Source organism: Pristiophorus japonicus, chromosome 33 (assembly GCF_044704955.1).
Source record: "Pristiophorus japonicus isolate sPriJap1 chromosome 33, sPriJap1.hap1, whole genome shotgun sequence".
In the NCBI taxonomy this organism is placed as follows: Eukaryota; Metazoa; Chordata; class Chondrichthyes; family Pristiophoridae; genus Pristiophorus; species Pristiophorus japonicus.
The window spans coordinates 3086861-3113672 of NC_092009.1; the positions used below are offsets into that span (position 1 = coordinate 3086861).

The following is a 26812-nucleotide window of genomic DNA, read 5'->3' on the forward strand; positions in this document are numbered from 1 at the left end:
TCACTGTAGGTTATACTCAGTGTGGGTTCCGAACCAGTGTGGAACACCAAATCCCAGTTACCATGTATTACGAGCAGTGTCTGTCACTGTAGGATATACTGAGTGTGATTCACTAACCGGTGAGGAACCCGTACCCCAGTGAAGATGTATTACTGGAAATGTGAGTCACTGCAGGATATACTCGAATTGGGTCGCTAACAGGTGTGGAACACCATACCCCAGTGACCATGTATTACTGGGAGTGTGTGTCACTGTAGGACATACTGACTGTGGGTCACTAACCGGTGTGGAACACCGTACCCAGTGACCATGTATTACTGGGAGTGTGTGTCACTGTAGGATATACTCAGTGTGGGTCACGAACCGGTGTGGAACACCGTACGCGAGAGATCATCCATTACTGGGAGTGTGTGTCACTGTAGGATATATTGAGTATGAGTCACTAACCGGTGTGGAACACAGTATCCCAGTAACCATTTATTACTGGGAGTGTGTGTCACTGTAGGTTCTACTCAGTGTGGGTTCCTAAACAGTTTGGAACACCCAACCGCAGTTACCATGTATTACTGGTAGTGTATGTCACTGTAGGATATGCTCAGTGTGGGTCACTAACCGGTGTGGAACACTGTACTTCAGTGACCATTTATTACTGGGAGTGTGTGTCACGGTAGGATATACTCAGTGTGGGTCACGAACCGGTACGGAAAATCGTACCCAAGTGATCATGTATTACTGGGAGTGTCTGTCACTGCAGGATATACTGAATGTGAATCACTAACCGGTGTGCAACACCATACCCCAGTGACCATGTATTATTAGGAATGTGTGTTACTGTAGGATATAACGAGTGTGTGTCACTAACCGGTGTGGAACACTGTACCCTAGTGACCATCTATTACTGAGAGTCTGTGTCACTGTTGGATATAATGAGTGTGGGTCACTCACCGGTGTGGAACACCATACGCCAGTGACCATGTATTACTGTGAGTGTTTGTCACTGTAGAATAAACTGAGTGCGGATAACTTACGGCTGTGGAACCCATACCCCATTGACCATGTATTACTGGGAGTGTGTGTCACTGTCGGACATACTGAGTGTGCATCACTATCCGCTGTGTAAAACCGTACACCAGTGACCATGTATTACTGGGATGTGTGTCACTGTAGGATATACTGAATATGGGTCACTAACCAGTGTAGAACACCTTACCCCAGTGATCATGTATTACTTCGAGTGTGTGTCACTGTAGGTGAAACGGAGTGTGAATCACTAACTGGTGTTGAAAAATGTACTCCATGGAGCATGTAATACTGGGAGTGTCTGTCACTGTAGGATATACTGAGTGCGGTCCATTAACCGGTGTGGAACACCATACCCCAGTGACCATAAATTGATGGGAGTGTGTATCACTGTCGGATATACTGAGTGTGGGTCACTAACTGGTGTGGAAAACTTTACCCCAGTGACCATATATTATTGGGAGTGTGCGCCACTGTATGATATGCAGAGTGTGGGTCACTAACTGGTGTGGAACACTGTACCCCAGTGACCATGTATTACTGGGAGTGTCTGTCATTGTAGGATATACAGAGTGTGGGTCATTAACAGGTATGGAAAACTTTACCTCTGTGACCATGAATTACTGGGATTGTGTGTCACTGTAGGTTATACTCAGTGTGGGTTCCGAACCAGTGTGGAACACCAAATCCCAGTTACCATGTATTACGAGCAGTGTCTGTCACTGTAGGATATACTGAGTGTGATTCACTAACCGGTGAGGAACCCGTACCCCAGTGAAGATGTATTACTGGAAATGTGAGTCACTGCAGGATATACTCGAATTGGGTCGCTAACAGGTGTGGAACACCATACCCCAGTGACCATGTATTACTGGGAGTGTGTGTCACTGTAGGACATACTGACTGTGGGTCACTAACCGGTGTGGAACACCGTACCCAGTGACCATGTATTACTGGGAGTGTGTGTCACTGTAGGATATACTCAGTGTGGGTCACGAACCGGTGTGGAACACCGTACGCGAGAGATCATCCATTACTGGGAGTGTGTGTCACTGTAGGATATATTGAGTGTGAGTCACTAACCGGTGTGGAACACAGTATCCCAGTAACCATTTATTACTGGGAGTGTGTGTCACTGTAGGTTCTACTCAGTGTGGGTTCCTAAACAGTTTGGAACACCCAACCGCAGTTACCATGTATTACTGGTAGTGTGTGTCACTGTAGGATATGCTCAGTGTGGGTCACTAACCGGTGTGGAACACTGTACCCCAGTGACCATTTATTACTGGGAGTGTGTGTCACGGTAGGATATACTCAGTGTGGGTCACGAACCGGTACGGAAAATCGTACCCAAGTGATCATGTATTACTGGGAGTGTCTGTCTCTGCAGGATATACTGAATGTGAATCACTAACCGGTGTGCAACACCATACCCCAGTGACCATGTATTATTAGGAATGTGTGTTACTGTAGGATATAACGAGTGTGTGTCACTAACCGGTGTGGAACACTGTACCCTAGTGACCATCTATTACTGGGAGTCTGTGTCACTGTTGGATATAATGAGTGTGGGTCACTCACCGGTGTGGAACACCATACGCCAGTGACCATGTATTACTGGGAGTGTTTGTCACTGTAGAATAAACTGAGTGCGGATAACTTACGGCTGTGGAACCCATACCCCATTGACCATGTATTACTGGGAGTGTGTGTCACTGTCGGACATACTGAGTGTGCATCACTATCCGCTGTGTAAAACCGTACACCAGTGACCATGTATTACTGGGATGTGTGTCACTGTAGGATATACTGAATATGGGTCACTAACCAGTGTAGAACACCTTACCCCAGTGATCATGTATTACTGGGAGTGTGTGTCACTGTAGGTGAAACGGAGTGTGAATCACTAACTGGTGTTGAAAAATGTACTCCAGGGAGCATGTAATACTGGGAGTGTCTGTCACTGTAGGATATACTGAGTTCGGTCCACTAACCCGTGTGGAACACCATACCCCAGTGACCATAAATTGATGGGAGCGTGTATCACTGTCGGATATACTGAGTGTGGGTCACTAACTGGTGTGGAAAACTTTACCCCAGTGACCATATATTATTGGGAGTGTGCGCCACTGTATGATATGCAGAGTGTGGGTCACTAACCGGTGTGGAACACTGTACCCCAGTGACCATGTATTACTGGGAGTGTCTGTCACTGTAGGATATACAGAGTGTGGGTCATTAACAGGTATGGAAAACTTTACCTCTGTGACCATGAATTACTGGGATTGTGTGTCACTGTAGGTTATACTCAGTCTGGGTTCCTAACCAGTGTGGAACACCAAATCCCAGTTACCATGTATTACGAGCAGTGTCTGTCACTGTAGGATATACTGAGTGTGATTCACTAACCGGTGAGGAACCCGTACCCCAGTGAAGATGTATTACTGGGAATGTGAGTCACTGCAGGATATACTCGGATTGGGTCGCTAACAGGTGTGGAACACCATACCCCAGTGACCATGTATTACTGGGAGTGTGTGTCACTGTAGGATATACTGAATGTGGGTCACTAACCGGTGTGGAACACCGTACCCAGTGACCATGTATTACTGGGAGTGTGTGTCACTGTAGGAAAAACTCAGTGTGGGTCACTAACCGGTGTGGAACACCATATGCGAGAGATCATCCATTACTGGGAGTGTGTGTCACTGTAGGATATAACGAGCGTGTGTCACTAACCGGTGTGGAACACTGTTCCCCACTGACGATCTATTACTGGGACTCTGTGTCACTGTTGGATATAATGAGTGTGGGTCACTCACCGGTGTGGAACACCATACGCCAGTGACCATGTATTACTGGGAGTGTTTGTCACTGTAGAATAAACTGAGTGCGGATAACTTACGGCTGTGGAACCCATACCCCATTGACCATGTATTACTGGGAGTGTGTGTCACTGTCGGACATACTGAGTGTGCATCACTATCCGCTGTGTACAACCGTACACCAGTGACCATATATTACTGGGATGTGTGTCACTGTAGGATATACTGAATATGGGTCACTAACCAGTGTAGAACACCTTACCCCAGTGATCATGTATTAATGGGAGTGTGTGTCACTGTAGGTGAAACGGAGTGTGAATCACTAACTGGTGTTGAAAAATGTACTCCAGAGAGCATGTAATACTGGGAGTGTCTGTCACTGTAGGATATACTGAGTGCGGTCCATTAACCGGTGTGGAACACCATACCCCAGTGACCATAAATTGATGGGAGTGTGTATCACTTTCGGATATACTGACTGTGGGTCACTAACTGGTGTGGAAAACTTTACCCCAGTGACCATATATTATTGGGAGTGTGCGCCACTGTATGATATGCAGAGTGTGGGTCACTAACCGGTGTGGAACACTGTACCCCAGTGACCATGTATTACTGGGAGTGTCTGCCACTGTAGGATATACAGAGTGTGGGTAATTAACAGGTATGGAAAACTTTACCTCTGTGACCATGAATTACTGGGATTGTGTGTCACTGTAGGTTATACTCAGTGTGGGTTCCTAACCAGTGTGGAACACCAAATCCCAGTTACCATGTATTACGAGCAGTGTCTGTTACTGTAGGATATACTGAGTGTGATTCACTAACCGGTCAGGAACCCGTACCCCAGTGAAGATGTATTACTGGGAATGTGAGTCACTGGAGGATATACTCGGATTGGGTCGCTAACAGGTGTGGAACACCATACCCCAGTGACCATGTATTACTGGGAGTGTGTGTCACTGTAGGATATACTGACTGTGGGTCACTAACCGGTGTGGAACACCGTACCCAGTGACCATGTATTACTGGGAGTGTGTGTCACTGTAGGATATACTCAGTGTGGGTCACTAACCGGTGTGGAACACCATACGCGAGAGATCCTCCATTACTGGGAGTGTGTATCACTATAGGATATACTGAGTGTGAGTCACTAACCGGTGTGGAACACAGTATCCCAGTAAACATTTATTACTGGGAGTGTGTGTCACTGTAGGTTCTACTCAGTGTGGGTTCCTAAACAGTTTGGAACACCCAACCGCAGTTACCATGTATTACTGGTAGTGTGTGTCACTGTAGGATATGCTCAGTGTGGGTCACTAACCGGTGTGGAACACTGTACCCCAGTGACCATTTATTACTGGGAGTGTGTGTCACGGTAGGATATACTCAGTGTGGGTCACGAACCGGTACGGAAAATCGTACCCAAGTGATCATGTATTACTGGGAGTGTCTGTAACTGCAGGATATACTGAATGTGAATCACTAACCGGTGTGCAACACCATACCCCAGTGACCATGTATTATTAGGAATGTGTGTTACTGTAGGATATAACGAGTGTGTGTCACTAACCGGTGTGGAACACTGTACCCTAGTGACCATCTATTACTGGGAGTCTGTGTCACGGTTGGATATAATGAGTGTGGGTCACTCACCGGTGTGGAACACCATACGCCAGTGACCATGTATTACTGGGAGTGTTTGTCACTGTAGAATAAACTGAGTGTGCATCACTATCCGCTGTGTAAAACCGTACACCAGTGACCATGTATTACTGGGATGTGTGTCACTGTAGGATATACTGAATATGGGTCACTAACCAGTGTAGAACACCGTACCCCAGTGACCATGTATTTATGGGAGTGTCTCTGTCACTGTTGGATGTACTGAGTGCGTCTCACTAACCGGTGTGCAATACCACACCCCAATGACCATGTATTACTGGGAGTGTCAGTAATTGTAGGATACATTGAGTGTGTGTCACTAACCGTTGTGGAACACTGTATGCCAGTGACCATGTATTACTGCGAATGTGTGTCACTGTAAGATATACTCAGTGCGGGTCACTAACCGGTGTGGTACACCGTACCCCAGTGACCATATATCACTGACAGTGTGTGTCAATGCAGTGTATAATGAGTCTGGATCACTAACCGGTGTGGAACACTGTGCCCCAATGACGATGAATTTCTGGGAGAGTGTGCCACTGTTGGATATACTGATTGTGGGTCAATAACCGTTATGCAACACTGTACCCCATTGACCATGTATTATTCGGAGTATATATCACTGTAGGATATAATGTGTGCGGGTCACTAAACCGTAAGGAACACTTTAGACCTGTTGATTTCTGGATTCTTTATCCCTCAATCTGGTTCAGCAAAATTACTGAGTCGAATACCGTTTTTGCTTTAAACAAAGCAAGCTTTTATTTCAAAGCAAATCCCGATCGGGGAATTTATCAGACAGAAGGGATGCAACTCTGATAGATTGCACTCACTTCCTACGGACAAAGTGACGTTACATTGTAAAGGGATGACGGTTATACATTTTCGGTAAAAGATAACAAGATACAATAAGAGTGACATCCTAGTTCAGCATATCCTCTCTGATCCCTCTTTCCTTTTGTCCAATCATAAGCGGATCTAAGAATGGTCTGTTTTTGCACAAAGGAACATTATTCCCCTTCTGTTAATGTTTCAGGTTAGCAATGTGAGTTACTACGACCTTGAGGTTTGTTTGTTTCAAACTGTGTTAGTGTTGTAAAATTTTGCAGACTCGAGTCTGAGATGTCATGGCATTTCCTCCATGAATTCTTTGTCAGCTTATAAAGTCCCTATAGAATTCCCACGTTCTCAACTTCAATGTCTCTATACATTTTCAAACATTCACATTCCCCCCTTTTATCATTGCATGATAACCCTGGTGACTATTCCAGGAGTATCGCATTCAGCCATTCGCACTCTCTTTCCTGATCCTATTTGACGAGTAGTTCTTTAGTTTGCTGGATCATAACCCGGGAGCACATGGCCAAAAGAGAGTTTGCTAACCTTGCCAGCATGACTTTACAACCATGGTTAAAAAACCAACAATCAAAAAACAGGTAATTATTACTACAATGAGAATAATTGCCCCTTGCATTAGATAGGATCTCCAAGATCCAGCTAATAGCCAATCAAACCAGCTAGATCATCCTGTTGGTGTGGATAACTTCTTCACCTCCCTTCTTATGTGATCAGCGAGATTGATTATGTTTTCTGAACTATCTGGAATGTAAGTGCAACATTCAGATCCTATCAGGTCACACGTTCCCCCTTTCTCAGCGAACAGATAATCCAGGGCCATTCGGTTTTGTAATGCAATGGTCCTTATTGCTATCATTTCAGCTGTGATGCCCTCCAGAGCTTCAGCAGTATTGTTAGCTATGAGAGGGGACCTCATAGAAACGTTTAAATTCTGACGGGTTTAGACAGGTTAGATGCAGAAAGAATGTTCCCAATGTTGGGGAAGTCCAGAACCAGGGGTCACAGTCTGAGGATAAGGGGTAAGCCATTTAGGACCGAGATGAGGAGAAACTTCTTCACCCAGAGAGTGGTGAACCTGTGGAATTCTCTACCACAGAAAGTAGTTGAGGCCAATTCACTAAATATATTCAAAAGGGAGTTAGATGAAGTCCTTACTACTCGGGGGATCAAGGGTTATGGCGAGAAAGCAGGAAGGGGGTACTGAAGTTTCATGTTCAGCCATGAACTCATTGAATGGCGGTGCAGGCTAGAAGGGCTGAATGGCCTGCTCCTGCACCTATTTTCTATGTTTCTATGTTTCTATGTTTCTATCTGTTCCAATATCGTCTCTGGGTTCTGTACTTCATACATGAGACGTCCTATCCCGATTGGAAACATCATGACCCCAAAGAAATTGTCGGCGGTGGCGATGGCTCGCTTGTATCGGCTGGAGGCATGTGCTTCCGCCAGAGTACGTACTTTCCGCACAAATGGCACCACATATCCCAGATAACAGGACCCTGTCCATCGCCGAGTCAATCGAAATACGTGCCGTTAAAAGCAGCTTTCTGATATATTGCTTCCGTGTCCCAGGACTGGGCCCACAAACAACCACCTGTTTTATTCGGAAGGTGAGCGAGGATGGTGACTCGTGCACCTGTTGTGATGTTGAGACTGTTTGGGCATTTGCTGTATTCTATGATATGTCCCTTGTTTCTTTTGTCATTTCGGGTTGGACATATATCCCCGGTTGGCCTCACAATCCCCGAAGTATTGGTCATGGCTAAGAATGGGGGTTCCTTTCTACGGTTGTAGTTTGGATGGTACCATCCCTGGAATGTCTGACTAATGGGGTCTCCAGCACTCTCCCACTTGGTGACCTCACCGTGGTCGTTCATGTGCTAACGGTATGATACTCCTCCTGATCTCCGTGATCCCTCTTTTGACCCGCTTTTCCTCTCTCGTATTTGTATTGACCCCCCTCCTCTCGTGAGAGTTTGGCTCTGAATCCATCTGACAGTCTCAGTTAGGGTTAGTGGAACGGGACACAAAGGAATTCCCCCTTTGGAATGTATAGGAAAATGTGAACACACCCAACATCTAGAAAAGTTCCCATTTTGCACATAAACATAAGACATGTACAAAAAAGTGTTTACATGGAGCTCTCGTCTCTGTCTCCAATCCCATGCGCCGAAACTGTCATATATCAACACTATTATACAGACTGTGGCATACAGACACAGTTTCATCTTATGGCTCAGAATTCAGATAAATAGTCCAATTATTTTGCTGATTAAAAAAGTTCAATATTCCCGTCTCTCTTCTCAGGTCACCGTCGGTGTAGCTGACTGTCTATCTCTACAGTTAAAATTTCAAACTGGTCCATGTTCCAATTCGGATGCTAACGGCCTTGTTCAGCTGTGGAGAAGAGGAAATCTGGAACAGAAACAGGAATTAGAATAACCAGTTAAATAGATTCGTTAGAGTGTGGTGAGCTTGCAGTGGTGCAGGTGAACCCAGGCACTTTTCCCCTCAACCTTGGCTGCAGTGAAGGTAGTGAGTAACAACTGAAAAGGCCCCTTCCATCGTGATTCTAATGCCTTCCGAATCAATTTCCTAATCAGGACATACTTCCCAGGTACCACGAGGGATGATTCTGGCAAAACTGGGAGGTCGCTGTGAGCCTCACGAACCTGGTTGTGGGCTATTCGCAGAGCCTGAGTCAGAGAAAGAACCTAGGTGGTCATCAGTCGAGCTGGGATACCATATCTCGGAACAATTTCCCTCATTAACACCTTAACAACAGTTTTAGCCTTATTGTCCAGGGTAGAGGAGGCTTCAATCCATCTGCTGAACACATCTATGTTACTTACACATATTTGTAACACTCAACTTTTTGCAACTCAATGTTGTCCAACTGAAATGTCTCAAAGGTACCTTCGGGTAGGTGCGTCTTATCCCAATATCAGGGGACTCCCTTTCCTGGATTATTCTGCCGGCAAACCAGGCTACGACTACCGATGTTCTGGGCGAGCGCCTGAAGTCTAGAGTGCCACCAAGTATTCAAAAGTGTGTCACTTGTGGTCCTTGCTCCACAATGAGTAGCAAAATACATACATTCAATAACCCATAGAGCCAACTCGTCAGACATGCAAGTCTGTTCTGCGGGAGTGGTCCAGAGTTTAGAAACATTGTCATAAGTACATCCATAATTTTTCAAAAACAGATTTCCTTTTTCAGGAACGTCCTCCTGTGCTTTTACAACATCTTGGATGGTTGGCATTAGTTTTTCCGATGCTAACTTACCCTTTGCAGGACTTTTAGTCTGACTCATCATTCTGGGGCACTACCATTTGTTGTCCACGAGAGGCCTGTTTGGCCTCTTCGTTAGCACAATGGTTCCCTATATCAACCGGGGATTTTCCGGTGGTGTGGGCGGTACATTTAACAATGGCAATGCGCTTGGGGAACATGAGGGCTTGCAACAAGTCAGATACAAGTTGCATATGGGATATCTCATTCCCCTGTGGGAATAGTTCAGCTTTTTTGGCGGAATAGTCGGTTTCAAAGGCGGCAAATTCCAAGACCTGATTCTCCTGCTTAACTGTGGCGTATCCTAAAATTCGTGCACCTTCTGGATCAACAGAAGAGCTTCCGTCAACATACATAATCCAGTCTGGGTCTTCCATTGGTACATCAACTAAATCTTCCCTGACCGATGTGGCCTCTTGAATTAAAGATAAACAATCATGAATGGGTTCTTCCTCATCTTGTGGTGGCTCGGTAAGAAAACAGGTCGGATTAATGGCAGTAAAGTGCCGAAATGTAAGCCGAGGGTTATTTAGTAGGTAGATCTCATATCTACTCTGCCTGGCCAAGGTTAGGTGTTGAGTCTGCAGTTGGCGCAGGAGGGCAGCTACGGAGTGAGAGGTGTTAAGACTACGGTGGCACAATCTTTCAGGATTGTATAATACAGTTGAAAGTGCCGGTCATAGAGGGGCCGTCCCAAAGCCGGAGCTTGCAGCAGGGCTGCCTTTAATTACTTAAAGGCTTCGACGTCTGCGGTTTTTATTTCAAAGCTGCCTTCCTTATTTGTATACGGGGTGAGGTGCTTAGTAATCAGGGCAACATTAGAGATCCAGGATCTGCAGTAATTGATCACCCCCAACCACTGTCGCATTTGTTTAGCCGTGTGATGGACTGGAAACTGGCAAATCGGTTCGTCATCCGGGGAAGTTCTCTGTACAATCAAGCTACGTAGTCATTACGAATAATCGGGGGACGATTGGCCGAAGGGGTTGTTCTGGGCGAAGTTAGTGTAAGATCACCGTCCTCTCCCCGCTTGCCCCTCTTCTCTTCCTCTTTCGTGCCGAGGGGAGGGACACTCTCTACTCTAATGTCCTTCTTACCCACAATTAAAGCATCCATCTCGTCTTTCCCAGCCCCGACCTCATCCCATACCAGGCCGGGGACAGTAGGGCGGTCCGTAATTAGCAGGGCGCGGGCTATTTGGGTGTTTGGTATAACCGTATCCCTGTTTATCCACCAATCCTGCACGCAACAGTACTGTTCCATCTGGTATCCATCCCCTTGGGTCGTGTTTTGGTCCTTCCACCCGAGGCGGCTTTTCCTTTCTAGTCACGTATTCAGTCTTGACCCGGTTTGGGGGCGCACCATCCCCCTCTCCTTTATTTTACTGCCAATAATATTTAACCGCCCTTTCCATCTGGGCTACACTGTTATCTGCCCAATTCATATTATTTGTCCAGATAGCGTGAGCAATGGAATAGGGCAGGCACTGAAGTAGGATAGCGCAGAATTGAGGAGAATCATCTCCTGCCTGAAGGCATTCTCTCCTGATTGACTTCCGTATATTTCAATAAATCATTCCATGAATTCGCCGGCGGTTTCTTCTCGTTTGTGTTTAGTTACGAATACTGCGGCCATACTGATGGGCTTCTGAAGGGTCGTGGTGAGAGCATTAAAGATAGCGTTTAGGCGATCCTGGACATCGTTAGGGTGAGCAACCACCAATGCATCATGAGTAGCACGTCCTAGGTGAGTTAGAAAACGGGCATGCCCAGTTGGGCTCAGGGTTTGCTTTACCAGGGCCCACAGGTCCCTTGATTCTGCATTATATCCATGCATGTCGAGGTCACTCCGTGAAATCGGAGGTCAGGGTTAAGTTGGGTTTGCGGATCTCTTTCAACTTATTTATCTTAGCCTTTTAAGTCTTCAATTTGTTTTGTTTGAGTATCTATTTCTTTATTGTATCAGGTAAGTATTATTACATAAGCTAGTTAGGTTTTTATTTTTATTCCGACTATCGCACCATTTCCTCTGTTAGGTGAGTCTTTTTTCTGTTAAGAAATCCAAATTGATAATGTTCAGTATGAAACGGCTGTCAATGGAAAGGGTTAACTCCTTTACAGGTTTGTAAGATAACCTGATGTCATTACGTGACTTCACGTAATCATCTGAAAAAAAATCTCATCATCAAGAAAGGCAGCATTTGATGAAACTCCAATATTTTTTAACTTCTTATTCAATTATTTGCAAAAGATATTTTTATAAATTGATTGAAAACGAGACCACACATTTTTAATAGCTATTTGTTCACTGAAATTCTATTTCGTCATCAGCCTCGGTCAATGCAAAGCCAACCATTTGATTATGTAGTCTATCGATACCTTTCTCAGAGGTCCCAGTGGAACTCTTAGTACGTTTCTCATGCGCGAACTCTTTCTTTAAGATGTCTATGGTTTTTAATATGTCCTCCTTCTGTCAATATAAGCCCTAATTAAGTGGAGTTTTTCTGCCAACTCGATAGAAATGATGCATTTTTTCAGACTGCAGTGGAACTTAATAATTAAAACCTCAGAACATTTGTTTTCTTTCAGCACCTATTTAGTACGTTACGTCTTTTTTTTCGTCTTTTCCATAACTAGAGGGAAGTGTGGCACGTAATACTGAGAGCTGCTTTTCGTTATCTCAATGGTTCCAGCGTCAAGATTGTGTTATACTGTATCTTCTAAACTGCATATTTAACATGATATTTATTTTTTTTTGATACCTTTTGAATCCATCTCAGTATTTTGCTGTGCCTTATTGAATATCTCAAAATCCCGCTTCAAACTTTGTAGTTTCAATCTTAATTTAAAACTTTTTTTTGAGCTTTGAAGCTCTTTTTTAAAACATTCTTTATCTCATTCCGAGCCTAAATTTATGTCTTTCAACCCAATGTAATCAATTTTTTTCTTTTACTCAACAAACCGATCCTTTGTGCATTTCCTGGCTCCGTAACTTATCCTCCGAATACACGTAATTCAATAAGGTTCACACTCTTAAACTTCCCACATACAGGACAACACTACGAAGGGTTAAAAAAACTTACACTCTGTTTGAAAAAGTGGGTGGAGCTAAAACAAACCACAACTCCCCGGTTTCCCAAACAGACTTTCTTATCCACAGTAAAAATCACACAAGCATTTCTCATTTTAAAACAGACGTTCACAAGAGTCTCTCTTCTTTCCTATTAATTGTTTTGTCCGGCTCTATTTTTGGATCCAAGATTCATCATCTATCCCAATCGAGCTCTAACTATCCCGACTTTCCGTGTCGCCGCACGGATCGCGTCCAACGCGATTTGATCTATCCCTATCTAGCTCTAACGATCCCTACCTTCCATGTCGCCGCACGGATCGCATGCCACGCGATTTAATCTATCCCTATCTAGCTCTAACTATCCATAACTTCCGTGTCGCTGCACGGATCGCGTCCCACGCGATTTGATCTATTCCTATCTGGCTCTAATTATCCCTTTCTTCCGTGTCGCTTCACGGATCGCGTCCCATCCGATTTGATCTAACCGTAATTTAAGTTTGAAAGGTATTCACCAGATTGTCCTGCATCTCGTTCAGACACTACCTGAGATCAAGCGAGTGGCTAAACCTTCCTCAGACTTTTGAAAACGGGGGAAACTGTAGCAGTATTGAAATCATACCCACTCCAGTCGCCACTTTCCCCTCGTCTCGTCCAAGGCTAGTCTGGCTCTTAATTCGCAAGTTTTCGGCAGTCGTCCGTTGAGATCCCACTTCTGACACCAAATGTTGATTTCTGGATTCTTTTCCGTCAATCTAGTTCAGCAAAATTATTCAGTAGAATATCGTTTCTGCCTTAAACAAAACAAGCTTTTATTTAAAAGCAAATCCCGATCGGGGACTTTATCAGACAGAAGGAATGCAACTCTGATAGATCGCACTCACTTCCTACGGACAAAGTGATGTTACATTGTAAAGGAAAGACGGTTATACAGTTTCGGTAAAAGATAACAAGGTACAATTTGAGTGACATCCTAGTTCAGCCTATGCTCTCTGATCACTCTTTCCCTTTGTCCACTCAAAAGCCGATCTAAGTATGATCTGGTTTTACACAAAGGCCTATTATTCTCTTACTGTTAATGTTTCAGTTTAGCAATATGAGTTAGTATTAACTTGAGGCTTGTTTTGCAAGCTGTGGGTTTTGTTTCAAACTGTGTTACTGTTGTAACATTTTGCAGTCTCGAGTCTGAGATGTCATGGCTATTCCACCATGAATTCTTTGTTAGCTTATACTGTCCCTACACAATTCCCACGTTCTCAACTTCAATGTCTATACATTTACAAACATTCACAGACCAGTGACCATATATTACTGGCAGTGTGTGTCACTGTAGGATATACTGAGTGTGGGTCACTAACCGGTGTGGAACACTGTACCTCACTGACCATGCATTACTGCGGGTATCTGTCACTGTAGGATGTCCTCAGCGTGGGTCACTAACCGGTGTGGAATCCCGTACACCAGTGATCATGTATTACTGGGAGTGTCTGTCACTGTAGGATAAACTGAGTGTGGGTCACTAACCGGTGTGGAATCCCGTACACCAGTGACCATGTATTACTGGGAGTGTCTGTCACTGTTGGATAAACTGAGTGTGGGTCACTAACCGGTGTGGAACTCTGCACCCCAGTGACCAGGTATTACAATGAGTGTGTGTCACTGCAGGATATACTGAGTGTGGTTTACTAACCGGAGTGGAACTATGCACCACAGTGACCAGGTATTACTGTGAGTGTGTGTCACTGTAGGATATACTGAGTGTGGGTCACTAACCGGTGAGGAACCCGTACCCCAGTGAAGATGTATTACTGGGTATGTGAGTCACTGCAGGATATACTCGGATTGGGTCGCTAACAGGTGTGGAACACCATACCCCAGTGACGATGTATTACTGGTAGTGTGTGTCACTGTAGGATATACTGAGTGTGGGTCACTAACCGGTGTGGAACATCATAACCCAGTGACCATCTATTATTGGGTGTGTGTGTCACCGTAGGATATATTGAGTGAGGTTCACTAACCGGTGTGTAACACTGTATCCCAGTGTCCATATATTACTGGGAGTGTGTGCCACTGTAGGATATATTGAATGTGGGTCGCTAATCACTGTAGAACAACATACCACAGTGACCATGTATTACTGGGAGTGTGTGCCACTGCAGGATATACTGACTGTCGGACAGCAACCAGAGTGGAACACAGTTCTTCAGTCACCATGAATTACTAGGAGTGTGTATCACTATAGTATATACTGATTGTGGGTAATTTACCGGTGTGGTACACCGTACCCCAGTGACCATGTATTATCGGAGTGTGTGTCACTGTAGGAGATATTCAGTGTGTATCATTAACCGGTATGGAAAACCGTACCCCAGTGACCATGTATTACAGGGAATGTCTTTCACTCTAGGATATACTGAGTGTGTGTCACTACCCGTTGTGGAACACTATATCCCAGTGACCATGCATTAACGCGAGTGTGTTTCACTGTCGAATATACTGAATGAGGTCACTAATCGGTGTGGAACACAGTTCTCCATTCAACATGAATTACTGGGAGTGTGTGTTACTGTAGGATATACTGTATGTGGGTCACTAACCAGTGTAGAACATCGTACACCAGTGACCATGTATTACTGTAAGTGTGTGTCACTGTTGGATGTACTGATTGTGGGTCACAAACCGGCGTGGAACACTATACCCCAGTGAGGATGTATTACTGGGAGTGTCTTTCACTGTAGGATATAATGAGTGTTGATCACTAACTGGTGTGGAACAATGTACCCCAGTGAACATGTATTACGGGGAGTGTGTGTCACTGTAGGATATACTGAGTGTGGTTCACTAACCGGTGAGCAAAACCGTACCGCAGAGACCATGTATTACTGTGAGTGTCTGTCATTGTAGGATATACTGAGTGTGGGTCACTAACCAGTGTGTAACACTGTACCCCAGTGACTATGTATGAATGGGAGTGTGTATCACTGTAGGATATACTCAGTGTGGGTCACTAACCGGTGTGGAACACCATACACCAGTGACCATGTATTACTGGGAGTGTCCGTCACTGTAGGATGTCCTCAGTGTGGGTCACGAACCGGTGTGGAACTCTGCACCCCAGTGACCAGGTACTACTGTGAGTGTGTGTGTCACTGTAGGATATACTGAGTGTGGGTCACGAACCAGTGTGGAACACCATATACCAGTGACCATATATTTCTGGGAGTGTGTGTCACTGCAGGATATGCTGAATGTGGGTCATTAACCAGTGTGGAACACCGTGCCCCAGTGATCATGTATTACTGGGAGTGTCTGTCATTGTCGGACAAACTGAGTGTAGGTCACTAACAGGTATGGAACACCATACCCCAGTGACCATGTATTACTGGGAGTGTCTGTCAATGTAGGGTGTACTCAGTGTCGTTCACGAACCGGCGTGGAACACTGTACCCCAGTGACCATGTAATACTGGGAGTGTGTGTCACTGTAGGATATACTGACTGTAGGTCACTAACCGGTGTGGAACACAGTTCTCCAGTCACCATGAATTACTGGGAGTGTGTGTCACTGTAGGATACACTGAATGTGGGTCACTAACCAGTGTAGAACACCGTACACCAGTGACCATGTATTACTGGGAGTGTGTGTCACTCGGCTATACTCACTGTGTGTCACTAACCGGTGTGGAAAACCGCACCCCAGTGAACATGTATTACTGGGAGTGTGTGTCACTGTAGGATATACACAGTGTGGATCACTAACCGGGATGGAACACCATATCCAATAGACCATGTATTACTGGGTGTGTGTGTCACTGTAGGACATACTGAGTGTGGGTCACTCAGCGGTTTGGACCACCGTACCCCAGTGACCATGTATTAAGGGAGTGTCTGTCACTGTAGGAGATACTCAGTGTGGGTCACTAACCGGTGTGGAAAACCGTACCCCAATAATCATGTATTACTGCGAGTGTCTGTCACTTTAGGATATGCTGAGTGTGGGTCACTAACTGGTGTGCAACACTGTACCCCATTGACTTTGCATTACTGGAAGCGTGTTTCACTGTAGGTTATACTCAGTGTGGGTCAGTAAGCGGTGTGGAAAACCGTACCCCAGTGATCATGTATTCATGCGAATGGCTGTCACTGTAATAGATACTCAGGGGTGGATCATTATTGAGTGTGGAACACTGTACACCAGTGCCCATGAATTGCTGAGAGTGTGTGTCACTTTAGGATATACTGAGTGCGGGTCACTAACCGGAGTGGAACACTGTACTCCAGTGACCATATATTACTGGGAGTGTGTGTCACTGTAGGATATACTGAGTGTGATTCATTAACCGGTGTGGAACATTGTATGGCAGTTACCATGTATTAATGCAAGTGTGTGTCACAGTTCGATATACTCAGTGTGGATCACTAACCGATGTGGAAAACGGTACCCCAGTGGTCATGTCTTACTGGGAGTGTGTGGCACTGTAGGATATAGTGAATGTGGGTCACTAACCAGTATGGAACACCGTACCCCAGTGAACATGTATTATGGAAGTGTGTTTCACTGTAGGATATACTGAGTGAGGGTCACTCACCGGTGTGGAACACTCTACTCCAGTGACTATGTATTGGTGGGAGTGTGTGTCACTTTTGGATGTACTCAGTGTGGGTCACTAACCAGTGTGCAAAACCGTACCCCAATGATCATGTATTACTGCGAGTGTTGTCACTTTAGGATATAATGAGTGTGAGTCACTAACCGGTGTGAAACATTGTACGTCAGTTACTATGTATTACTGGGAGTGTGTCACAATTGGATAGACTCAGTGTGGGTCACTAAGCGTTGTGGAAAACGGTACCCCAATGATCATGTCTTACTGGGAGTGTCTGTCACTGTAGGTTGTACTAAATGTGGTTCACTAACCGGTGTGGAACACTCTACCCCAGTGATCATGTATTACTTGATTGTCTGCCACTGTAGGATATACTGAGTGTCGGTCACTAACCGGTGTGGAACACCATACCCCAGTGACCATGCATTACTGGGAGTGTGTGTCACTGTCGGATATACTGAGTGCAGGTCACTAACCGTCGTGTAAAACCATACCCCAGTGACCATATATTACTGGGAGTGTCTGTCACTGTAGCATATACAGAGTGTGGGGCACTAACATGTGTGGATCAACGTACCCCAGTGACCATGTATTACTGGGAGTGTGTGTCACTGTAGTATATTCTCAGTGGGGGCCACTAACATGTGTGGTATACCGTACCCCAGTGACCATGTATTACTGGGGGTATGTGTCACTGTAGTATATACTGAGTGGGGGCCACTAACATGTGTGGTACACCGTACCCCAGTGACCATGTATTACTGGCATTGGCAGTCATTGTAGGATATTCTGAGTGTGGGTCACTAAGCGCTGTGGAACACTGTATCCAAGTGACCATGTATTACTTGTCGGGTGTTTCACTGTAGGATATACTGAGTGTTGGTCACTAACCGCTGTGCAACACAGCACCACAGTGACCATGCATTACTGGGAGTGTTTGTCACTGTCGGATAAACTCACTGTGGGTCACTAACCGGTGTGGAACACAGAACCACAGTGACCATATCTTGCTGGGAGTGTGTGTCACTGTAGGATATCATGAGTTCGGATCACTAATCAGTGTGGAACCCGTACCCCAGTGAAGATGTATTACTGGGAATGTATGTCACTGTTGGATATACACACTGTTGTTCACTAACCAGTGTGGAACACCATACCCCAGTGACCATGCATTACTGTGAGCGTGTTTCACTGCAGTATGTACTCATTGTGTTTCACTAAGCGGTGTTGGACACCGTAACCCAGTGACCATGTATACTGGGAGCCTCTCTCAATGTAGGATATACTGATTGTGGGTCAATAACCGGTGTGGAACACCATCCCCCAGTGACCAAGTATTACTGGGAGTATGTGTCAGTGGAGGATATACTGAGTTTGGGTCACTAACCGCTGTGCAACACCGTACCCCAGTGACCATGTATTACTGGGAGTATGTATCACTGTAGGATATACTGAGTGTGGGTCACTAACCGGTGTGGAACACCTTACCCCAGTGACCATGTATTACTTGGTGTGTGTCACTGTCGGATATACTGAGTGTGAGTAACTAAACGGTGTCGAACACCATACCCCAGAAAACAAGTATTACTGGAAGTGTGTGTCACTAAGGATATACTCAGTGTTGGTCACTAACTGGTGCAGAACACCGTACCCCAGTGGTCAATGTATTACTTGGAATGTGTGCCACTGCAGGTTATACTGATTGTGGGTCCGAAACCCATGTGGAACACCATTCCACAGTGACCATGCATTACTGGGAGTGTCTGTCACTGTAGGATGTACGCAGTGGGGTTAACTAACCGGTGTGGAACACTGTACCTCAGTGACCATATATTACTGGGAGTGTGTGTCACTGTAGGATATACTGCGCGTTGGTCACTAACCGGTGTGGAACACCATACCCCAGTGACCATATATTACTGGGAGTGTGTGTCACTGGAGGATAAACTCAGTGTGGTACACTAACCGGTGTGGGACACTGTCCCCAAATGACCATGTATTACTGGAAAAGTGTGTCACTCTAGGATAATCTGAGTGTGTGTCACTAACCAGTGTGGAACACTCTACCCTAGTGACCATGTATTAATTTGAGTGTCTGTAGCTGTAGGATATACTGAGTGTGGGTCACTAACCAGTGTGGAACACCATACCCCAGTGACCATGTAATACTGGGAGTGTGTGTTACTGTAGGTTATACTGTGTGTGGGTCACTAACCGGTGTGGAACACTGTATCCCAGTGACCATGTTTTACTGGGAGTGTGTGTCACTGTAGGTTATACTGAGTGTGAGTCACTACCCGGTGTGGAATATTGTACCCCAGTGACCATGTATTACTGGGCGTGCCTGTCACTGCAGGATGTACTCAGTGGGGTTCAATAACCGGTGGTACACATTGTACCAAGTGACCATGTATTACTAGGAGAGAGTGTCACTGTCGGATTTACTGAGTGTGAGTCACTACCTGGTGTGGAACACCGTAACCGAGTGACGATGTATTACTGGGAGTGTGTGTCACTGTAGAATATACTGAGTTTGGGTCACTAACCGGTGTGGAACACTGTACCCCACTGGACATGTATTACTTGGAGTGTGTGTCACTGTAGGATATTCTGAGTGTGGGTCTCGAACCAGTTTGAAATACCGTCCCCCAGTGACAATGTATTACTGGGAGTGTCTGTCACTGTAGGATATACTGAGTGTGGGGCACTAACCTGTGTGGAAACAGTAACCTACTGATCATGTGTTGCTGGGAGTGTGTGTCATAAATACATAAGAACATAAGAATCAGGAACAGGAGTTGATAATCTAGCACCTCGAGCGTGCTCCGCCATTAAACAAGATCATGGCTGATCTGGCCGTGGAATCAGCTACACTTACCCACCCTCTCCCCGTAACCGTTATTTCCCTTATTGCTTAAAAATCTATCATCTTTAATTTGACTATATTGAATGAGCTAGCCTCAACTGTTTGCTTTGGCAGAGAATTCCACAGATTTGCATCCCTCTGGGAGAAGAAATCCCTCTCAACTCGGTTTTAAATTGGCTCCCCCGTATTTTGAGTCTGTGCCCCCTAGTTCTAGTCTCCCCGCCAAGTGGAAACAACCTCTCTGCCTCTATCTTGTCTATCCCTTTCATTATTTTAAATGTTTCCATAAGGTCACCCCTCATCCTTCTGAACTCCAAGTGTAAAGATCCACTTTACTCAATCTATCATCATAAGTTAACCCCCTCATCTTCGGAATCAGCCTAGTGAGTACCCCATCCAAAGCTAGTATATCCTTCCTTAAGTAAGGTGACTAAAACTGCACGCAGTACTCCAGGTGCAGCCTCACCAATACCCTATACAGTTGCAGCAGGACCTCCCAGCATTTGTCCTCCATCCCTCCCGCAATGAAAGCCAACATTCCATTCGCCTTCCTGATTATCTGCTGCACCTGCAAAATAACTTTTTGGGATTCATGCACAAGGACCTCCAGGTCCCACTGCAACGCAGCATGTTGTAATTTCTCCCCATTCAAATATTCTTCGCTTTTACTGTTTTTTTTTTCCAAGTTGGATGACATCACACTATCCGACATTGTTTTCCATCTGCCAAACCTTAGCCCATTCGCTTAACCTATCTAAATCTCGTTGCAGCCTCTCTGTGTCCTCTGCACAACCCGCTTTCAAACTAATCTTTATGTCATCTGCAAATTTTGTTACACTACACTCTGTCCCCTCTTCCAGATCATCAATGCATATTGTAAACAGTTGTGGTCCCAGCACCGATCCCTGTGGCCCACCGCTAACCATCGATTTCCAACCCGAAAAGGACACATTGATCCAGACTCTCTGCTTTCTGTTATCCAGCCATTTCTCGATTCATGCAAATACATTTCCTCTGACTCTGCGTACCTTTATCTGCTGCAATAACCTTTTATGTGGCACCTTATTGAATGCCTTTTGGAAATCATACACACCACATCCATCGGTACACCTCTTTCCACCATGCTCGTTATATCCTCAAAGAATTCCAGTAAATTGGTTAAACATGTTTTCCCCTTCATGAATCCAAGTTGCGCCTATTTGATTGCACTATTCCTATCTAGATGTCCCTATATTTCTTCCTCAATGATAGCTTCAAGCGTTTTCCCCCCTACAGATGTTAAACTAACTGGCCAATAGTTACCTGCCTTTTGTCTACTCCCTTTTCTAATCACTGGCGTTACATTAGCTGTTTTGCAATCAGCTGGTACCTCCCCAGAGTCCAGATAATTTTGGTTGATAACAACGAATGCATCGGCTATAAATTCCGTCATCTCTTTTAATACCCTGGGATGCATTTCATCAGGAACATGGGAACTTGTCTACCTTGAGTCCAATTAGCCTGTCCAGTACTACCCGCCTAGTGATAGTGATCGTCTCGAGGTCCTCCCTTCCCACATTCCTGTGACCAGCATTTTTTGGCATGGTTTTTGTGTCTTCCACTGTGAAGACCGAAGCAAAATAATTGTTTAAGGTCTCAGACATTTCCACATTTCCCATTATTAAATCCCCCATTTATCTTCGAAGGGACCAACATTTACTTTAGTCAATCTTTTCCGTTTTATATATCGGTAAAAGCTGTAGAATATGCTCAGTGTGGGTCACTAACCGGTGTGGAACACCATACCTCAGTGACCATGTATTCGTGGGAATGTGTCTCACTGTAGGATATACTGAGTGAGCGTAACTAAACGGTGTGGAATACCGCACCCCAGTGACCCTATATTGCTGGGAGTGTGTGTCACTGTAGGATGTACTGAGTGTGGGTCACTAAACGGTGTAAAACACCGTACCCCAGTGGCCATGTATTGCTGGAAATGTGTGTCACTGTAGCATATACTGAATGTGGGTCACGAAACGGTGTGAAGCACTGTAGCCCAGTGGCCATGTATTGCTGGGAGTGTGTGTCACTGTAGGATATACTGAGTATGGGTCACTAACCGTTGTGGAACACCGTACTCCAGTGACCGTGTATTATTGGAACTTTCTGTCACTGTAGGATATACTCAGTGTGGGTCACTATTTATTCCACTTCCGCTTCTGAGGCATACCCTCGGACTCGGGGATGGCCCGATTATACATTGACAATTAGTTCCCAGAGTGCTGGAGAGTGCAATGCATGACGTACATTCTCTGTCACAGGTGGGGCAGATGCTGGTTGAACGGACTGGAGTGTGGGGTGCCTCTGTTGCCGCATACTCCTTGCGCTATCTACTCTTGGCTTCAGCTTACTCTGGGTGATAAGACTCGAGGTGCTCTGCACCATGCGGATGCTTTTCCTCCACGTTGGGCTGGCTTGTGCCAGGGATTGCCAGGTGGAGGTGGGATTGTTGCATTTGTGAAAGCAGGTTTCGAGTGTGTCATAATGCATGACCTCTGCTCACCTGTCGTTCACTTGCAATAACGAATCACCGAGAAGAGCGTTTGATTTTTGAATCACATGTCAGGCATGCCAAAGCTGTGGCCGGACAACAGAGCTGATCGACTGTGCTTCGATGCTGGGGATGCTGGGGATGTTGGCCTGAGCGAGAACACTGACGTTGGTGCACCACTCTGGCCAACTAATTTGCAGCAAATTGCGGAGACTGCGTTGGTACTTCTCCAGTGTTTTGAGGTGCCTGCTGTAAATATTCCATGTCTCTGAAACATATAGGAGGTCGGGTATTACTACTGCCCTGTAGACCATCACCTTGCTCCTGGGTTTGAGATCCTGTCTCCAAACACTTCCTTCCTCAGCGGTCCGAAGTCTGCACTGAAACAGTGAAGGCAGTGTTGGACTTTGCCATCAAGGTCTGCCTTTGTTGACAGTAGGCTTCCGAGGTATGGAAAATGATCCACATTGTACAGTGTATAGCCCAGTAAACCAAAGCTTCCCTGAAACTCTCAGCGGATGACGAGTTTCCCTGCACCTATCACCGCTGATACATACTGAGTGCCCCATTTACAATTTAATTCACTCGCCATTCACACTGGAAGTCCTTTCGACCTCACGGGCTTTGGGCTGGGAATAAAACCCTTGCATGTTGCTAAACCTGATCCTGACCCGAGTGCACTGCCCCTGCTGAAAGTACAAGTGCTGGACCTCTGTTCTGAACAATGTTCTCTCCCCACACTCCACTGGTGCCGGTATGGGAATTCGGATGGTCCCGAGCTGTGCTGCCTTTTCTTGTGATACAGGGAAACTTCGTTGTTCCAATTCTTCTCCGTCCCCTCCTTCACATATTGTTCAGGTACATTGATGACTGTGTTCAAGTAATTTACTTTTCTAGCCATGAACTGGAAAATGTCCTAACTCGCACGAAGTCATGATCACCCATCACCTCAGACCTGTGCTTTCTCACCTATATTGCCTCCTGGTTAAAGAACGCCACGCTTTTTGAAAATTCTCATCCTTGTTTACAAATCTCTCCATGGCCTTGCTCCTCCCTACGTCTATAATATTATTCTGCCTCATAACCCCTCAAGATATCTCCGCTCTTCAAATGTTGCCCTCTCGAACAATCCTCATTATACTGCTCACCCATCGGTGGCCTTACCTTCAGCTGCTGGGGCCCTAAACTCTGGAAGTCCCTCCCTAAACCTCTCCGCTTCTCTAACTATCTTTCCATTTTAAATATATCCTGAAAATTAACCTGTTTTACCAAGCTTTTGGTCACATGCCTTAATTTCTTCTTTTTTATCTCGGTGTCATATGTATCTGTGTTGTCCTATTAACACAGTTCTGAAGCATCTTGGGAGGTTTAACTACATTAAAGGCGTGATATAAATAAACGTTATTGTTATTATTATGCATAATATTAGTTATTATTAATGTTATTAATAATAATAATAATTATGTAGTCAACCTTGCTTCTAATTTACGCCCCTCTCTGTCATTCACATGCTCCGTCTGATATTACCCTTCCCTTCCTCTACATCTCGAAGTCCATTTCCGAGGACAGTCTCTCCACAAATATCGACCATAATCCGGCCGACTCCTCCAGCTACTTTGATTATATGACCTCTCAACCAGCTTGCTGGAAGGACTCTACTACATTCTCCGAGTGTCGCTGCCTGCGTTGTATCTGTTCCGATGATGCCAGCTCCCACACCAGTGCTTACAACATGTCTTCATTTTTCTGAGCTTAGGATACCCGCCCTCTGTGGTCCTGTAACATCGTGTGGAGTGAGTAGGAGAGGAGGGACGAGGCAGAGTCATGGAGACAGTGACAAGTTGAGTCAATAACTCGGGCTGATGGGCTACAGTAGTGGGGTGGTTCCCCAGTCCCCGACCCCCTCTGGTTGATTATCTTCCTGCAGTGACCATGCCCTGTTCCGAGAAGGTTCACCAGGCTGGTTCCTGAGATGAAGGTCTTGACTTATGAGGAAATGTTGCGCAGGCTGGGCCTATAATGGTTGAAGTTTAGAGGAATCAGCCGTGATCTTATTGAAAGGTATAAGAATCTGAGGGGACTCGACAGGGTAGATGTAGAGTGGGTGTTGCCCCTTGTGGGGGAATCAACAACTAGGGGACATAGTTTCAGACTGTTCTCGATGTTGGGGAAGTCCAGAACCAGGGCACACAATCGAAGGATAAGGGGTAAGCCATTTAGGACCAAGATTAGGATAAACTTCTTCACTCAGAGAATTGTTAACCTGTGGAATTACCTGCCGCAGAGAGTTGTTGATTTCAGTTAATTGGATATATTTAAGAGGGAGTTAGATATGGCCCGTATGGCTAAAGGTATCAATGGGTATGGAGAGAAAGCAGGAAAGGGGTACTGAGGGAATGATCAGCCATGACCTTATTGAATGGTGTTGCAGGCTCGAAGGGCCGGATGTCCTACTCCTGCATCTATATTCTATGTTTCTATGTTACTATTAATATTGCCCACCCGCCCGCTGGGCTGGCTCGGCTTCCCTCCCACTGCCCCGTCTCTGCTAAACTGGGAAGCAGCGGGTTGGAGGTTGGTTGCGTTGGGATGATGTACTTCACATGTTAACCCCTGAGCCGATGTGCACCCGAATGTTTTTATGCTAAATGACAGGCCTTACTGTCTGGGCTCAGTCACCGACAATGTGTGACCAACAATTGACTGTCACTTTTCCCTTCCGTTTATTACAGTGAATTTAGTGGCGATTGTGGTCCTGTCCAGGGGAAAGTGCGGTCTGTCCACCTGCACCACTCGCTACCTCGTGGCCATGGCAGCGGCGGATCTACTGGTGGTCATCACTGAGGTCATACTGTGGCGGATCAGTTGGTATTATTTCCGGGGATCTTTCCTGAATATCACCCCTGTGTGTCGTGTAATATATCTCCTGTCCCGTGTAACCACAGACTGTTCTGTCTGGTTCACCGTCACTTTCACCTTTGACCGATTTGTGGCCATTTGTTGGCAGAAGCTGAAAACCAAATATTGCACCGGGAGAACTGCGGCTGTGGTTCTGGCAACAAGCTGCATTCTGCTCTCTTCTAAAAACATTCCCTTCTACTTTGCATTAGAACCTGTATATACAATCGACAATGTTCCGTGGGACTGTGTCACAATCCCAGCCGCTTTTACTGAGCCCGGATGGGTGGTATTTGATTGGTTGGATACGGTTTTAACCCCACTGCTACCATTCGCTGTAATTTTATTGCTCAATGCTCTGACAGTCAGACACATTTTAGTGGCCAGTCGAGTCCGGAAGAGACTGAGCTGTGAGAGCAAGGGGGAGAATGGCACTGACCCAGAGATGGAGAGCAGGAGGAAGTCTGTAATTTTACTCTTCACCTTATCTGGCAGCTTCATACTGCTGTGGCTGGTGTATGTTATAGATTTCTTATATTATAGCATTGCAGGAATAAATCCCACTCAGTACAATGATTCTTTATCAAACTTTGAACAAGTCGGACAAATGCTGCGGAATTTAAGTTGTTGCACAAACACATTTATTTATGGGGTGACCCAGTCCAAGTTCAGAGAGCAGTTGACGAGTGCGGTGAAATATCCGTTTACCTCAATTATACAATTAATTAATAAACAGAACAACTGAGCACAGCCCAGAGGCAGGTCCCAGTGTTTCCAGTCCAGGTATATAATATTTCGCCCCAGACTTCCATCCACTGAATTACACCAGAATGGCTGGTGATTTGATGTTACACCCAGCGACCTGTTCAGGACACGGCACATTTTCTGATTGCCATTTCCCACCTTGTCTTTCTGGGCAGCACAACGAGCTTGTTGCATTCTGTCCGAGTTCTTCTGTAAAGGGTCACTACAGCTATTTAGTGAGGGAATTCATTACAGCTTCCAGAGTGAGAGGCTCGTCAATAGGTAGGTCGGCAGAGTGTAGCTGCAGTTCAGGGGATACATTACAGAATATACAGCACAGAAAAATACACTTCGGGCCTACTGGTCTGTGCTGGTGTTTATGTTCCAGACATATTCCTCCCATTGTAAATACTTCGTCTCAGCCTCTCAGCATATCT

At 45.5% G+C, this 26812-nt stretch overlaps 1 protein-coding gene across 1 annotated transcript; it reads left to right on the forward strand.

Annotated features, from left to right (window-relative positions):
- The first annotated feature begins 10096 nt into the window (after positions 1 to 10096).
- LOC139240661 (probable G-protein coupled receptor 139) lies at positions 10097 to 26376 on the forward strand. Its single transcript, XM_070869226.1, has 4 exons — positions 10097 to 10172; positions 17477 to 17528; positions 24833 to 24849; positions 25466 to 26376. The coding sequence occupies exons 1-4, from the start codon at positions 10097 to 10099 to the stop codon at positions 26374 to 26376; spliced, it is 1056 nt and encodes a 351-aa protein (XP_070725327.1).
- Positions 26377 to 26812: the final 436 nt, after the last annotated feature.